The sequence below is a fragment of the Dama dama genome, chromosome 15 (genome assembly GCF_033118175.1).
Source record: "Dama dama isolate Ldn47 chromosome 15, ASM3311817v1, whole genome shotgun sequence".
In the NCBI taxonomy this organism is placed as follows: Eukaryota; Metazoa; Chordata; class Mammalia; order Artiodactyla; family Cervidae; genus Dama; species Dama dama.
Genome location: NC_083695.1, coordinates 57,458,325 through 57,476,591, shown reverse-complemented (window position 1 = coordinate 57,476,591; position 18,267 = coordinate 57,458,325). Strand labels below are relative to the sequence as shown.

Below are 18,267 nucleotides of genomic sequence, written 5' to 3'. Positions count from 1 at the left end.
AAGGAGGAGTTTGTGACCACTAAGAATATCTACACCCATGGGTGGGTGGCTCAGACAGTAAGGTAAGGAATCAGAAGATAAGGAATCTGCCTGCAATGCGGAAGTCTTGGGTTTGATCCTTGGGTCAGGAAGATTCCCTGGAGAATGGAATGGCAATCTACTCCAGGATTCTTGCCTGGAGAATCCCATGGACAGAGGACCCTCGCAGGTTCCAGTCCATGGGGTTGCAAAGAGTTGGACATGGATGAGCAACCTTCATTTATAATTATTGATGTTCTGTTGTTTACAAATCATATACACTCATATCTCATCTACTGAATGCATAGGCATGGTATTATAATTCTTATTTTTCAAATGAGAAAATTAAAGCTTAAATAAACTACATAAGGTGTCAGTTGCCTAAGTCTTTTATATGTAGAATAAAGTCACTGATATGCAGAGTTGAAGAGACTTCAGATTTTCATTTATAATAAGCCTTTAATTTATGCAGATGAGAAACTGAACTCACAGAGGATAACTGAACCAATGATCATATTGTTAGTGATGGGAGAGAATTCAAATACAGTAACTCAGAGAGTATATGTGTGTGCTCAGTCGCTCAGTCATGAACAATTCTTTGTGACCCCATGGACTGTATGTAGCCCACCAGCCTCCTCTGTCCATGGAATTTTCCAGGCAAGAATATTGGAGTAGGTTGACGTTTCTAACTCCAGAGGATCTTCCTGACCCAGGGATCGAACCCAAGTCTGTTGGGTCTCCTGCATTGGCAGGCAGATTCTTTACCACTGGTGCCAATGAGAAGCCTTCAGATAGTATAGTGGCCCTTTACCACAAGTATGTGTGTGTAAAACTCAGAAGGTGAAAAAAATATTATCAATTAGTAATTTCCACTTCAGAAACTAAAATGGAAAATGTGTGCTATCGATGACAGTTGATAACATCCAATTTCATAGTTATTTCTTAACCTTCTCGAAAGTCTCTGATTTTTCCCAGTTAAAATGAATGTTGCCAACCATTCTCTAAATTTCCAATAAGTTAATTAACGTGAATAAAATGAAGAGACCACTTTGCATACCATACTGCTGCGGCTGCTGCTAAGTCGCTTCAGTTGTGTTTGACTCTGTATGACCCCATAGACGGCAGCCCACCAGGCTTCCGCGTCCCTGGGATTCTCCAGGCAAGAACACTGGAGTGGGTTGCCATTTCCTCCTCCAATGCGTGAAAGTGAAAAGCGAAAGTGAAGTTGCTCAGTCGTGTCTGACTCTTCATACCATACTAATTGCCTTTAATTTCACCCATGGTAGAGTCATGGATGCAGCATTTAAAACAGTTGATCTTGGACTTCCCTGGTGGTGCAATAGATAAAAATCTGCTTGCCAACGCAGAGGACACAGGTTTGATCCCTGGTCTGAGAAGATGCTGAGGAGCAACTAAGCCTGTGTACCACAACTACTAAGCTAGGGCTTTATGGCCTGAGAGCAGCAACTACTGAAGCCCCTGCGCTTAGAGTCTGTGCTCCACAAGAGAAGTCGCCTCAGTGAGAAGCCCCCCAGCACCACAACTAGAGAGTAGCCGCCAATGGCTACAATTACAGAAAGCCTGCACAAAACACCAAATATCCATCGCAGCCAAAAACGAATTTTAAAAAACAATTAATCTTTTCAACTTCTTGCATGTTCTCAGATTAAATCCCCAAGTAAATGAATACAACCAATCAATGACTGATTTTCAGTGGAAACAAAAATAAGGGCTTTGGCTCTGATGAGATCACTTTTGGTAACAGGAGATCTTCACAATCAGTAAGATGGCAAATTGGTACAGAAAGTCCAAATTCCATTTTTTTAGTTCAAATGAGGATACGCTATTAACAAATATCTATCTAATGTGAAGTGTGATATTTTTTTCATGACTATTTTGATGTTGCCACCTTCAATATATTGGAAGATCTTTTATACATAACAATTCTTACACAGCTAAATAATTGCTTTAAGAAATACTGACTACAATGTTAAAGCAACTACTACACTCTGTCCCCCAAAAAGTTCCTTCCTAGGATTGTCAATTTACCCCTGGTCTCAACCCATCAAATTAAATTTCAAGAATGTTAATGGCACGTTTTTCAGATGCTCTAGATAGAGCCACAATAAGACGTCTGCTCTCAAAGGCTTGCATTCTTGTGAAGGGAGAATGACAGGGAACAAGAAATTTTGTGAAGAGAGAGAATGCTGGCCTATGGATATACATCCCTGCATCTCACTTCATCTCTGATCTTCCACCCCTAAGCCTCAGAGACGATATTGGGACACCTTTGAGTAATGACTTTGTAACTTAAAAACCTGGCCCTCTCCTGCTTCTGGAGATTGTAAATTTGATCTGAGTATAAATACATGCCTGGCATCGAAGCTGTCTCATCAAAATAGCATGTAAATATTTGTTCCCAATGTTCTCATTTCAAAGATCTCCAAGATAAAATACTTACGTTATAAATTTATTATAAAGGACAAATGCACTTTCCAGGTTTCCTTCTTCCAAATACACAGACGCCATCCTCTCCATTTCTACTCCGGATCTAAAGTAGCGGCGTGGAGTGATATCTTCGTTGATGGTGATGTTTCCTCCCAGCTTGCTTAGGGCACGGACTCGTTCTTCCGGAGTGAGGGAGACATCCGTGTGGTCTGGCATCGCTGCTAACTTTCTCTGCAGAGCCAAATTTGAATCTCTGGTTATAAGAAGAAATGAACAGACTGAAATTATAGATGTATTTTTAGTACTAAATATCTGACATCAGTACCTAAGGAAAGCTTTTTTTTTTTTTTAATGAGTTAATAACAAGATAAAAGTGAAGTCTTTTTGCTTAAACATGTGGTCTGCACACCAAAAAAGCACATATCTGCAGGGTAAACATATACTCTTTTGGACTAAGATCTCTTGCAGGTTTCAGCTACAGTTCAGGGGCAGTTCCTGGGTATGCGAATGTCATTTTAGGTAAAATTTAGGTCATTTTAGGTAAAATATCATTGACCATTATATCCTTACGAAAGTAAGCCAAGAGATGGCTTCCTGCCAGGGCAGAGATCATATCATTATACTGGAAGGGTCTCCAAGACATGTTTTGGATCCAAAGTTACTGTATGTATTCAATTCTATTCCAGAATACATCTAGTTTAATAAGAAACTTTCCAGGCCTCTTTGCATCTTTACCAAGTGAATAAAACCCCACCAATAAGTTCTGAAGAAGCCTTTTTCAGCATATGGACACACCACTTCCCCCCTTCCTCCCTCCACCCCCAACATAATTACACTGTTAATTCATCCCTGGCTAAGAAAATGATGATAATAATTACTGAAAAAGGGTCTGTGATATTAATACATTTGTATTTTATAAATAAAAACACATACACATTTGGAAAAACACAGAACATATAAGTTCAGGATAATTATTCAATAAAAAGTCAGTGCTTCTGAAAGGTGAAAAAGTCAACAAATTTTTTTTTTTTTTCTGTTAAAGGCCATATAGCACATCTCTTAGGCTCTGAGGGACACACAGTCTCTGTGGCAGCTTCTTAGCTCTGCAGGTGAGGAAGCAGCATAAACCCCATGTAACCAAATAATGCTGATATGACCACAGATTAATGCTTCAGTGACATCAGAAAAAAATCTAGGAAAATTAGGGCAGACTTCCAGCCTCCTGTATGCACAAAAGTAACTTGTCCATTTTTTTCACTATGCAGTCTATGCTGAGCTATAATTATTTGTTTACAAGTATTTTTGACTCCTAATAAGCTCCTTGAAGGAAAGGAATCATTTTACACTCATCTTTGTGCTCTGGAATATAGTATATTCCCTGTAACACAAATGATAACCAATAAATATATCAAATAAAGGAGGAAGAGAGAAAGGGAACAATGTGATTATAATTAGACTATCTTTTTACCTGAAGAAAAAAATATTTATTTTTCATCTATGGGAATGGTGCTACTCTACTTAAGTTTAAAACTGATTTCAAAGATAAACTGGGAAATAGCCTAAACTCTTCATCAATCGATAATTTTTCATTTGAATATGAACTTCTTGGATATAAATAAAATTTTCCAGATGACAAAGCTTTAGTGTTCATTTTTTATATCGACAGGTCCACTAACATTTTAATTATTTTCACATAATGCTCTAGAAAAACACATGAGGAGCTCCAGGAAAATGACTCCTTCTGCGGAGGTGGAAATGTGGCAGTCTTGACAATACAGTGTCAGAAAATGAAAAGTGCCTACAACTTTCTGCCCCTCAGACATACTCACAAAAGCGACTGAGCAACTGGGAAGGTCTTTTTCCACAGACAGAGAACACTACCCTATTTCAGAGCAAGCATTAGGCCGTCTGTGTGTGTTCTGGTGCTCAGCTTTCTGTGATAGGGTATTCAGTATACTGCTGCCCCCAGGGGGACAAGTTCAGTGAGTGGGTTTGGGAGGGTCATCAGGAGAAGGTGGATGGTAATGACAACCTTTGTTTATCAAGCCCCAGTGATGGGCTGGTAACATTAAAATTATGGTTTCCAAAAGTCGTAAGGTGCAAAGTACAAAACTGGGCCATGGAGATTATATAATGTTGCTATATTCACATTCAGAGGCTGATCTGGGACACACAATAAACCGATGGGATCCCTAGGCCCCTGTTACTTCCTCTCTAGCACATTATTTCTCCTAAGATGTAGCTCAAGAAGGTGTGTACTATGTTGGCTGTACAGGGAAGAGATGAAAAGGACAAGGGTTTCAGGTATTTGTACACTTACACAAGGATCCCAAAGCCGCATCTCAGTGTTAAACATAAGATGCTTCCTTAGCTATTACTACACAAGGTAGTAATAGCTCTAATTTTTCATCTGTGAAAACACTGAGGCACAGAACAGTTGAAGTACCTGTTACAATGTCATCTCTGAAATTCTCTCTGCTGTCGTGCTAAAGAATTACACTCCTGGAACCAAACCAGAGAATTAAAATTTCATACTTCCATGGAAAAAAAAAAGAATTATTTTTAATTGTAGCAAAGATGGTTTTATTAGTCACTTCCTCAAAGGAGAGGACCACACAGGTGGATGAAAACGGCAAGTGTTTAACTTCTTGAAGCAGTTGTGACTCATTTCACATTTGGTGTGTTTCTGTTCTTCTTTTTGGGTTTTCGAACCACATGTAAAATACCAGTTGGTGCCACTTACTAGGGAGTTCACAGTTAACGGCTGATCCATGTTGTCCTGTCTACAAGATGACGATGTTTACTGTTTCTTCTCAATCACTTCATCTGTTTCAAAGGCAAAAAAAAGCAGAGCTAGGGTTATTTCTTGAGAACTCAGGTCTCATATTCCCAACCCCAGGGTTATTTCTGCCTGAGAAAAAAATATGAACCAATTGCAATAAGTTATATAATCTGAGACTACTGGAAATTTCCTCCTGAAAGTACAAAACTGCAGGTGGTTATAAGGTTTCTTGAAGCAGACTTTGAAAACAGGAGGTATGAAGAGATTTAATTCTTGCCTAGTACCCAGGAAGAATCTGCTGGGTGTTATCTTTCTTAGAACACCATGCAAGGTTATAAAGTGGGTTTACTTGCTTCAGAAGGAGAAAGAAGGTCATTGTGACTGAAAGCATGGACTCTTAGACCTGGAGCCAGTCTGGGCTTCACCTAAGTCTTCCTGGCTATGGTAGGTGGAATTCTAAGATGGCACTGTGATACCCACCCCTTGGGGTCCACAAGTTTACATAATCACCTCCCCTTGGGTGTAGTGAAGACCTGTAACTAGCTTTTAACCTCAGCAAAACATGGCATAGGTGATGGACCATTACTCCCATGTTTATGTCCTGTCATATGACAAAGATGAACAGATTTTTGCAGATATATTAAGGCCCCTAAACATTTGACGTTAAGTTCATCAAAAGGGAGATTATCCAGAGTGGCAGACCTTTCAAAGAAAAAGACATTCTTCTGCTGACCTTGAAGATTCAGTCATCATGAATTCCATAGCTACAGCGAGATGATGCTGCCAAGAATGACGTGCACTTAGAATAAGACCTCAAGCCTCAGATCTGATCCTTACCTTGGTCAACACCTCCATGCTGCCTTGTGAGACCTTGAGCAGTGGACCTAGTTATGCCTAGGCTGCTTAGGCTCCTGACTCCACGAAACTGTGAGATAATAAATATATGTTGTCTTGACACATGAAGCTTGGGGTGATTTGTAATGCAGCAATAGAAAACAGAATATTTTATCAGGGTGACTGCAGGTAAATTATATAGCTTTCTGTGCATCTGAATAAAGGGAAAAAATAATGGCACCTAAGTCATGTCGATGTGGTAAGGATTAAGTGACTTAGCATATAAAGTGCTTAGAACAGTTCCCAGCACACAGTCAATATCATATCAATGCTTGCTCTTATTAGAATCTTGATTTTGCAACTGAGAAAGCTGAGACTTCAAGATGTTAAGTGAATGTACCCAAGTTCAAATACTCACTCAATAAATGCTAGTCTCCTTCCTTTGTATGCTAGTTTAGACCAAGCACTGCATTATCACTTCCCATTTCTAAATGTATTTTGGCTTTTAAACTCCACTAATCAATTACGTGATGTTGGACACATAACTTCTCCTCAGTTCCTCATTCATGAAATGAGGGGACTAAGCTTCTTTCAAGTTATAACCTTCTGTGATACTAGACACTTCAGAGGTACATTATTCAATCCTTTTGTGCTATTTTCTGGCCTGAATCCATGAATGAAAAGCTTTCCAAGGAAAGTCACTCAGTATGTTCCGATCTCTCCCCTTCATTCTCTCCAGTGATCCTTGCAGTAAAAGTAAGCTGTAGACCAGTAGGCTGCAGAAATGCCCAAGAAAGAAATGACCTGCAGGAAGCCCCAGTCACGGCATAGTTTTAAAATCCAAACCAATCCTGGGACCACTGAACACAGGCAATCCCATTGGGGGAATTACTACTTCTCAGGGAGAATAAGCCAGGGGGAAAAAAAGACATTAAAAGAGTTGAAGAGACAGAACAAAGAGGCTTAGGGAGAATTTGAGGCTGGGTGGAGAGAGAAGAGGACAGGGAATACTAGTTACTCATTGATTAGAGTCTCCTAAAAACAGAGAGTGAATTCTTTGAGGGCTTACTCAGATCTTTAAACAGAGCACAAATAATTTAAGAAGTTGGAAACCTTAGGAGAGCAGTTCTAAAATCATATAAACCCCAGATGTTTAAAATGCAGGTTGCTGGGACTTCCCTGGTGGTCCAGTGGTTAAGACTCTGTGCTCCAATATAGCAGGGATGGGGGTGGGTTTGATCCTTGGTCGGGGGAACTAAGATCCCACATGCCAGGTGGCATGGCCAAACAAAGAAAGTGTTAATCGCCCAGTTGTCTCCGACTCTTTGTGACCTCATGGCTGTAGCCCACCAGGCTCCTCCATCCACGGGATTTTCCAGGCGAGAATACTGAAGTGGGTTGCCACTTCCTTCTCCAGGGGATCTTCCCAACTCAGGGGTCAAACCTGGGTCTCCTGCATTGCAGGCAGACTCTTTACCACTAAGGAAGCTTCTTTGGCATGACCAAAGAAGAAAAAATAAAATAAGTGAAATTCAGATTCCTGGAACTCAAAAAGATTCTGGATCCATTAGTTTCAAGTCCACCGACAGGCACGGATTGTTAGGATGTGGCCCAGGTAATTCTGATTCGTGAAACTTCCAAGCAATGCTTTGAAAGACACTGCATCTGAGAATGGATCAAGCAGGATTCTCAGTTTCAAGCAAAGAACCCACAGAATGATAATGGAAGGATCACAAATTTCCAAGAGGGCTGGAGAAACTGGGCTTGGAGGCTACATATCTGGGAACATCACCCCAAATCACACAGCAGCTGTGGCCTGCTGTCTGTCGCTGATGGCTTCCACTGCCAACACCAGCTGCTGTCCTGGAAACCATCTGGGGAGCTGCAACACACATTCTCATGTCACTGGTTTCTATTTCAAAATATAAGATGGAAGTGCATCTGACCGGCAGAACCTAGGTCACATGCCTACAGCCAGGCTGCGAAGGTGGTTGAAAGTGCAAATATCTAGTGCTTCACTCTTCCATAGGAGGCAGAGCGGGACCTGCCGAGTGAGAAAAGGTAGATGCAGGGCTGGGTGGCCAAAAGCAATGATAAGTGTGCACAGAAATCAAAGCTTTCCATAATGAGCTTCTAGATGTATAAAATGTTTAATTCAATACATCTTAAACACCAGAATTGATTGAGTTGCTATAGATGAAAACCAATAGTTAAACCTCTCTTTACCGCTACTCCACAGAAACAAATCTTTTCAGGGTTCTTAGTAATTTTTAAGAGTGCAAAGGGGTCCCAAGAACAACAACAAAAAAAATTGAAAACCAGCTGCTCTAGACCTTTTATGCAAACAAAGAAACAAACAAAAACAAACCTCACCAAGCTACTTTGATAGCTACTTTGATTTAACCAGAAATACAGTGGGCTACAAGAATCTAAAAGATGAAAAAATGATTGTCAAGGATCACCTTCTGGGGCTTCCTTGGTGGCTCAGTGGTAGAGAATCTGCCTGCCAATGTTGAAGACACAGGTTTGATCCCTGGTCCTGGAAGATTTCATCTACAGTGAAGCGACTGAGCCCCTGCACCACAAGTATTGAGCCTGTGCTCTAGAGTCTGGGAGCTGCAACTACTGAAGCCCTAGCACCCTAAAGCCCATGCTCTGCAACAAGAGAAGCCACTGCAATGACAAGCCTGCACATGACAACTGGAGAGTAGCCCCTGCTTGCTGCAACTAGAGAAAACTCCGTGCAGCAAGAAAGACCCAGCACAGCCGAAAATAAAGAAAGAAATATAATTCTATTTTTTTTTAAAAAAGGATGACCTCCCATTTCTACCACTGAAGTCTTACCAAAACAATTAGAAAATTGAGGACATAATAAGAGATACCTTACCTCACAAGAGCAAATGTGATGGATGGCTATATAATCTGCAATACCCATTCTCTTTTTCTACTATTAAAATGTAACTTTTTTATAGCCACCGGGGTAAAAACCTACATTTCTTGGCTTTCTTGGAATCAGATGTGGCCGTGTTCTGGCCAATGGGGTGTGACCACAAGTACTGTGATCAAAGTCTGGATCCTGCCTTTAAAGAAAGGGTCATGGCCTTCACCCATCCTTCCCTTCCCTTCCCACTGGCTGGAATGCTAACCTGCAGCTGAGCCATCTTTGGCTCATGAGAATGAGCCTTAGCGAACTAAGAAAAGGAGCACTCTAGTTTGCTTACACTCAGACCTTTATGACAGAGATAAGTTTCTGTCTTACCTAATACTTTGTTTAGATATGTATACTGACAAATGCAGTAAGTTTAACCTAAAAAGGATAGTTCAGTATAACCCAAGGGAGACTACTGCCATTACTGCTAAGAATATACCTCCTCCATCACCCTTCCCCAGCCCTGGTGTCAGCACTCTGCCTGTCCTGCCTCCACACCTTTGCTCCAGGTACCAGAAGCCACAGAAAAATACTCCTTCCCTCTTTCCTCCCCACAGCACACCTAAATCCTGCCCATCCTCTAAGATCCACTTATCATCTAAAAGTTTCAGACTGCTTCTGAATTGATACTATGTTATCCTTCAAACTAGCAGATATTATAAGCAAAGCCCAAAGGCAACATATGGTGGTGACAAATATTTAATTTTGTTGTCACAGTAAATTTAGAAATTCTAATTTAGTTATCAACATTTAAAAACTGAGAGATTTCATACAAAAATTCAGATTAAAGCTTCTCTTAAAAAAAAAATCAGAGAATCTGGCTCTGCTGAGCCTGATACTTGGAACACTTATTTGTTATTATTTGTCTTCTAACCTAAGTTTCTAACAGTGCTTCCTACATAATAAGGTCTATATATACACTCACATAAACATATGTACATATATATGTACACACACACATGCATGCACGCTCAGTTGCTTCAGTCATGTCCAACTCTTTGTGACCCCATGAACTATAGCCTGCCAGGCTCCTCTGTCCATTGGATTCTCCGGGCAAGATTACTGGAATGGGTTGTCAAGCCCTCCTACAGGGAATCTTCCCCACCCAGATATTGAACCTGCATCTTCTGCATTGCAGGTGGATTCTTTATCCACTAAACCATCTGGGAAGCCCTACACACACACACACACACACACACACACACAATTTGTCAAACAAATGAAAATGTAATTCCCTTAAAGTATACAGTACACTTCCCATCACATTCCCAGGAATATAACAAAAGCTTAGTAAATATTTGGCTGTAGATCTGTGTTAAAACGTATCTTCCAAAGGCGCTAACCAGCCTTTAAGAACTTACAGGTGGCTCATTTAATTTTCTTAATAGTCAATTTATTAATTCAATCCTATATTTATTCAACAAACAAGGACTCAACATCTAGAATGTGCCAGGCATTGTTCTAGGTATGTGGAGGTCATCAGTGAACAAAACTGGCAAAGATTTCTGCCCTTGTGGAGCGAACATACAGAGAATAAACTTGTTCAATAAATAAACTGTATAGAAGCTGGAAGGTAATATGTGTTATTGAAAAAAAGTAAGAAAATCAGGAACACTGCAGAGGGCGTCTCTTGGGCAGCAGGTAATAAATGGCGTTTTCAAGATAGGTATCACTTTCAAGGGTTTCCCAGGTGGCCCAGTGGTAGAGAACCCACCTGCCAATGCAGGAGATACAGGAGACGTGGGTTTGATCCATGAGTTGGGAAGATCCCCTGGAGAAGGAAGTGAAAACCCACTCCAGTATGCTCGGCTGGAGAATCCCATGGACAGAGGAGCCTGGTGGGCTACAGTCCATGGGGTCATAAAGAGCTGGACACGACTGAGCATGCACGCCCGTACACACACACACACACACACACACACACACACACACACCACTTTGAAGCCAAAAAGAAGCAGGGGCTTGAAGGAGATTGAGGATTAGGAAAGAGCCAGTGAAGATGCCCTAAAGCGGCAACACGTCTTTTTCTGTGTTTGAGAAAAAGCAAGAGGAGCAGCATGAGTGGAGAGGAGAGTGGTGGGACATGAAACCAGGGAGGCAAGGGAAGTAAGAGGTCACCACAGGGTAACCATACAGACTTTCACTTTTACTCAGAGTTAAATGGGGAACTATTTAGGGCTATGGGCAAATGAGGGACATCTATGGCAGTATAATTTAAAAAGTGACCTTGGGGTGTGCTATTGAAAATGGACTACGAGCAGCAAGGGAGGAGGGGAGAGGTGATGGCGCCTTGCGGGGTACAGACACTGCTGACTGCAGTGGATCAAGCCAATACGATGTCTAGTATTTCCTCCATTTCCAGCAGAAGGAAAGACAGATTAAGTGCATAATAATAAGCAAATAGTCCTTAAAGGAAGGAAGTAATCCATGTAACATGAATGACAGGAGAGAGTTGGCATGATGCTGGAAATGCTGTCTTCTCCAGATCCTCACATTTCAGCACTTATCATGGGAAGACAGACTGAAGGTGACTTCGAGTGCTAGAGATAAGATAAATATTGAAGTTTGGAGGATCAGAAATATACAGAAACAGGACACCCCAGAGGATGCCAAAGGCACAGGGAAAGGATTCGACATCATACACAAATAAAATATAAAGTCCCTTTTCAAAGTGGAGGCTCTGGGACTTCCTGGCGGTCCAGTGGCTAAGAATCTGCACTCCCAATGCAGGGGGCCTGGGTTCGATCCCTGATTGGGGAACTAGGATGGTTCTGTAACTAAGACTCAGCACAGCCTAAATAATTTTTTTTTTTTTTTAAGTTGAGGCTCCAGGAACAGATAGTGCAAAGACAGCTTTTGGCTTCAGCTTGGGTATGAGTCCCAACTTCATTATCTACTTGCTAGTCATCCTCCATTGTACCCTCCCAGGCTCACTTCTCTCATTCACAACCGGGCTCCTCACCACTCCATCAATTCAGAGTGGTCTGTGCTCTGCTGTACTTAGTCGCTCAGTTGTGTCTGCCTCTTTGTGACCCCATGGACTGTAGCCACCGGGTTCCTCTGTCCATGGGGATTCTCCAGGCAAGAATACTGAGTGGGTTGCCATTCCCTCCTCTATGCCCTTCCTGACCCAGGGATGGAACCAGGTCTCCCACACTGCAGGTAGATTCTTTACTATCTGAGCCACCAGGGAAACCCAAGAATACTGGCATGGGTAGCCTATCCCTTCTCCAGAGGATCTTCCTGACCCAGGAATCAAACAAAGAGTCTCCTACACTGCAGATGGACTCTTCACCAGCTGAGCTACCAGGAAGCACTCAGAGTGGTCTACAACTAATCAAAAACATTCATCAGGAATGCCTGATTTAATCCCCACCTGCTCCCTATTTTCTGCTCCCAGAGGAGCCCATATTCCTGAAGCTTGATACCATCTAAACTACAGCCTTGTGATACATTTAGCCTGTAAGATACCTCTTGAAAGTTCTTTTTGTTTTAGAGCTCCTGTTTTCTTGCCTTTATCTCTGGACTGTAGGTTCCAAAGACACAACCATATTTCCTCTTTGAATGGACCTTTTAAAGAGTAAAGAGTCCTCTCTCTGTTCATCCTCACATAACAACAGTGTAGGGGAATCAGGCACAGGAGGGGTATCGGGACCATATATTTACAATGAGCACACGGAGACCAACCCTGGTACCCCGTGGAACAGCTAACAAGTAGTTTCAGGAACCATCTGAGCAATTCCTGACAGTTCCCAGAGGAGGTGGGGCAAAAATCAAGTCTCAGTCAAGAGTGGCCTGGGAGGGGGCACGATCCTTCCCAAACTGATATAGCTTTGACTTTCACTCTCTCTATGCCCTCAAGGTATTACACCCAACACCAGGATCCTTCTGGGTTCAGGGTCCCACCTGGAGGTCTATGTGTCTCAACTGCCCCCAAGGAAATGTGGAAGCAGCTCTAAGATCTTGCACTTTATAGCCAGGAGCAAGTCAGGTCAAGAATGAGAGGAAAATGTCTGACTGGTTAACACAATGTTTCTTTTGTGACCTTTTGAGGCTTAATTTTTAATTCCCTTAATTTTCCATCTTTTTCTTACTTTGTGTGTGTGTGTGTGTGTGTAAGCTCAGAATCCTGACCTCCTTGCACACACAGAACCAGATTTTCCAGAATACAAAGTATAGAATACAGACCAACCAGGCAGTGAACAGTCTCCTTACAGACAGGGCACACAAGACAGCCAGTGAGACCTTCGCACAAACATGTCATTGGCTCCCTGGCACTCCTTTCAGACTGACCACTGTACAGAACTGGATAAGCAGGTGTAGGCTGCTGGCAGGTGAGAGAGGCCAGAACACCTCATGCATGTCCTGGAGTCTCATTTCTAATTGGTCAATCCAGCAGCCTTTCTTCTCCCCACTGGGTTACAGTTCATGTTTTCCAGGAAGAAAAGGGTGCAGTTTACAGCTGGAGATAAAGGAAATGATCATAACCTAGGCCGTGGGCTGCAGTGACCTAATCTGATTTAGATAAAAGGAAGCAAAGGGTCACTCCCATGCCTTTAATGACAGACGCAGAAAGATGGAGCTCCTGAGTCACACATTTACAGATTGGGACCTGCTTCAGGAAAAAAAAAAAAATGACCTAAGCCCACTCTTGCTATTTTTGGAAGGATTCAGACATTAAAACCCAAGATTATTTTTTTATACTTGAAAGATTATTTTTATGTAATATGTGTAAATCATAAATATGCCGTGACCCAGAGGGTATCTTCTTTGTATTAAAATATTGGTAAGATAAATATGAAATTTGATCCAAATATGAGAACTAGCTTTTATTGATTTTTTATATGCTTGTTACGTACTACATGCAAGTACTCATTGGGGATCAGGTGTTTGTCTCCTATCCCCAGAAGGACGTTGTGTTAGTCACTCATCTTCGCAACCCTGTGGACAGTAGCCTGCCAGACTCCTCTGTCCAAGGAATTCTCCAGACAAGAATACTGGAGTGGATAGCTGTCCCCCAACCCAGAGATCAAACCCAGGTCTCCTGCATTTCAGGCAGACTCTTTACCATCTGAGCCACCAGGGAAGCCCATCCTCAGAAGGATAACCAAAGGTAAATACACCTCGACAGTGTGGTTTACATTAGATCAATCGGCAGGAATGCAGTTGCTTCAGGAAAGATTATTAAATAAATCATCACACCCAACATACACTTTAAATTACTCTGAGGTAAATCTAGGCCACTCTGAGTGCAATCAAGTTGCACTTTGGGCCATAAAAGAATTATTTCTCATATATATGCAGTACAATTTTCGTTCTGACACCAGGATGAAGCCATTGCAGAGTCTTAACCCAACAGTTCAGGTTTTGGGGCCATATACCTGTAGGAGATTCGAGCTTCTACCACTTGCGAGACAGGAGTGCTATGGTGTCTTATTTAACTTTTTTGTGCACTTTATCTTCATCTATTAAATGGAGAGAAATAACAGCTTTCCAGAAGAACTGGAATGGAAATTTATTTAAACAAACACACAAACAAAATTCTATTATAGTTCCTGGCACACAGTAGGAAGATAAAAAAAAAATCAGCCCCCTTTCACATCAAATGGTTAGGAAAGTAAAGTGATATAGACTTCTATTATAGATATCAGAAATGACTAATGTCTAACTACTTGCTTCATTGCAGTTAGCTTTTTGCCAGACACTGTCAGTTGTCTATCCAACAGCCGCCCACTCCTCCACCCCCCACCATTCTTCCTGCCAGCACGGTCCAATTTCATAGAGATACTCACTTTTTCCAGACTCCTTGGCACTCAGGACTTGACTAGTTGACAGTTGACCAACTCTTGGACAAAGGGACAAGAGGAAGCAATTTGTTGGGAGGACTCTGAGAGACTTTCCTCTCCAATACAAAAAGATTGCAGAATATATGCCTTTTCATCAGCTGGACGTGTGTCTTCACGTAAAACTGGAAATGCAGCAGCCATCTTGCAACCCAGATGGGTCAAGCCTAAGAGGCAGCTGGTGTGCGGAGGATGGCAGAGGTGGAGGGTGGAGGGAGCCTGGCTCCTTGCAGAAACTGCTGAGCTGCTGAAGTTATCTTGAAACCATTCTCCTCTGAACTGTTATTGTGTAAGACACAAGTACCATTGTCCAAGGATTCCATAATCTGCTGCCTAATTGATATAGGGTTACTCTGGCAATATAGGGAAATACTGGTACTTACCTATGTGAATCCAGTGGTGAAAGTGGTGATTATGAATATCAATAAGACAAAGAAGGAGAAGAATTTTGTGAGATTTAACTGTCAAAGTAAATATTTCTAAGATAATATTATATTTTTCTTTGATTAAAACATAAATAGTGGTAAAGAATTCACCTGCCAATGCAGGAGACCTAAGAGATACAGGTTCAATCCCTGGGTTGGGAAGATCTCCTAGAGTGGGAAATGGCAACCAGTCCCAGTATTCTTGCCTGAAAAATTCCATGGACAGAGGAGTCTGGCAGGCTGTAGTCCATAGGATTGCAAAGAGTCGGACATGACAGCAACTAAACACTCACGCAACACATTATTTACTCTTTCTTGATGACTCAGTCTTATTTCAATGTACCTGCTAATAGCAATGTTTCCCTCTATCTCTAACTTGCTTTCATCTAGAAAATCACTTAGAAAAACAACTTCACCAAACCGCTCTGACTTCAGTCTTTCTCTCCTTTTAGTCTAGCTTAATCACTCTAACTCAGCTTATTTGTAAAAATCAAAGCTGAACTGGACACAGGTCTGAAGGGATCTCCTGTATAGTCTCCTGTGAGTAAACTATATGCTGATTACAATGACTGCTACATGATTTATAATCTGGTTGCTCAAAAATCATTTTTCTTACCTTTTTTCCCCCCTCCACTACCTTCTAGATAAGAGCAAGCTGAGTTCTGTGAAGGTGAGGTAAGACTATGTATATCACCTTTAATTCAGCAAAAGCTATCATAATAATAGGTAGGGCTTCCCTGGTGGCTCAGATGGTAAAGAATCTATCTACAGTGCAGGAGGCCTAGGTTCAATCCTTGGGTGGGGAAGATCTGCTGGAGAAGGAAATGGTAACCCACTTCAGTATTCTTGCCTAGGAAATCCCATGGATAGGAGAGTCTGGCAGACTACAGTCCATGGGGTCTCAAAGAGTTAGGCATGACTGAGGGACTAACACACACACACAACTAACCAAAAGCTTTCCTTCTCTGGTTACCTGAAATCCTGTATTAACCCCCATGAGCTCAGTCCTCACAATAGCCTTATCAAACAGGAGGCAGTTGAGTCTAGATATTTGATATGCAACCCCCAGGGTCAACCACAGGAGTTCAAATTCCAATTCCAATCACTAACTGCAGAGTCACAGCTACCCAGACTTCAAAGTGGGGTTGATAATAGTAACGAAGGAAAGAGCTGTTGAGAAGGTAAAGCGAGAAAATGCTTGCGAAACCAACGGTGGCAGGAGGCGTGGTGGCAGGAAGCACTGACAACTGATAAAGATCATCATCTCCATTTTACAGGGGAGGAAACTAGAGCCCAGAATAGGTGAGCAAGTTAACTAAGTGGTGGAGCAAAGACTCAAAACTAGGTGTGTAAGATCCCAGAGTTCACACTATTAGTCACACAGTGATACTGGCAATTCATGTTTAATAGCTAATGATGAAATCAGGGGAAGGTCAAATTCTTGGGCTTTGGATAAGAGCAATAGGGTTTATTGCAGAAATGAGACTTCAGTGTGGCATTACTAGCATCTGATTCCTAGTCTTTTTGCTGCCAAAAAATAAAAGGGCATCCATTCCCTCCACTTGTTTCTTAGGCAGGATGATTCAATGTCTGTGGACTGAACACCTGGAATATGTGGTTAAGAAATGCAATGCAGGGCTTCCCTGGTGCTCAGGAGACACGGGTTTGATCCCTGGTCTGGGAAGATCCTACGTGCCATGGGGAGACAGCCCGTGTGCCACAACTACAGCCTGTGCTCCAGAGCCCAGGAGCTGCAACTAGTGAGCCCACGAGCTGCAACTACTGAAGTCTGCACACCGGAGAGCCTGTGCTCCCCAACAAGAGAAGCCTGCGCACCGAAACTAGAGAGTAGCCCCCACTGGCTGCAACTAGAGAAAAGCCTTCAAAGCAATGCAGACCCAGCACAGCTAAAAAATAAGCAAATAAATAAAAATAAACATTAAAAGAAAAGAAATTCAATGCATAATTATCTAACCAAGACAGTTCAATTCAAAATATTTGCTGGTTTTTAATACAAATTCTAGGTTGTGGTATTCAAATTACTTGGCCATAAGAATGAATGAAATAATTGCCTTTGTAGCAACATGGATGGACCTGGAGATTATCCTGAGTGAAAAAGCCAAAGACAAATATTATATGATATCAGTTATATGTGGAATCTAAAAACTAATACAAATGAACTTATTTACAAAACAGAAACAGACTCAGAGATAGAAAGCAAACTTTCCAAAGGGGAAATGGAGGTAGGAATAAATTAGGAGCAGGGAATTAACAGATATACAATACTATATATAAAATAGATAAGTATTCACTGTATTGCACAGGGAACTATAGTCAATGTCATATAACTTATAATGGATGAGAATTAGAAAAAAATGCATATGTATAACTGAATTGGTTTTCTGTACATTTGAAACTAAGATGATATTGTAAATCAACTATACCTCAATACAAAAATAAAATAAATTGTGATATTCAAAAGGCATTTCATATGCTCATAAATGTACTAATTTATGATTCTGTTGTACTTTTAAATGAGATGATTCAATTAATATTTTCATAAAACAATAAAAACTTCATAAAACATTTGGAAAATGAATTTGAAGTGCTGGGAAGAAATGCAGCTAATTTGTCACCATAAATTCACAGGAGCTTAATTGTGTTATCTTGCTGTTAAAATACTAAAGTTTCCTAGAAATTATGCATTCTAAAGATAAACCACCCATAAACCACCAAACTCTAATATCCACTTGAACATACTTCCCTTTTATTGTAATTCGCTTTTAAGAAAATACTATCCAGAAGTTATCTAATTCAATGAAGCAGAAATAAAATTTCTAAACACCATTTTCTTTGCCTGCCAGATGCCTGAAGCCCAGAGATGAGGTCAGTCCTTGGGCATTATTAATCAATTTTATTTAATTTTCATATATTTCCTAAGGGCAGTACATGAACAAGATGAATTCAACCCAGCACTATTTTCAAAAG

The 18,267-nt window shown here is 41.2% G+C and overlaps 1 protein-coding gene across 7 annotated transcripts in view; it reads right to left on the bottom strand.

Moving 5' to 3' along the window:
• The window catches only part of STAMBPL1 (STAM binding protein like 1), a 49,975-nt gene that overhangs the window by 16,555 nt on the left and 15,153 nt on the right, over positions 1–18,267 (bottom strand). For 2 of the 7 annotated variants that reach the window (XM_061162122.1, XM_061162121.1), the window contains exons 2-3: positions 5,210–5,292; positions 2,480–2,697 (exon numbers count right to left, since the gene is read on the bottom strand). In XM_061162122.1, coding sequence (XP_061018105.1) covers positions 2,480–2,697; positions 5,210–5,239 — 248 coding nt within the window. In that variant the 5' untranslated portion in view covers positions 5,240–5,292. Of the gene's footprint in view, positions 1–2,479; positions 2,720–4,912; positions 4,976–5,209; positions 5,293–6,085; positions 6,174–14,392; positions 14,477–14,803; positions 14,857–18,267 lie in introns of those variants that run through there. The other 5 variants (XM_061162124.1, XM_061162126.1, XM_061162123.1 and 2 more) reach the window with 5 other exon arrangements.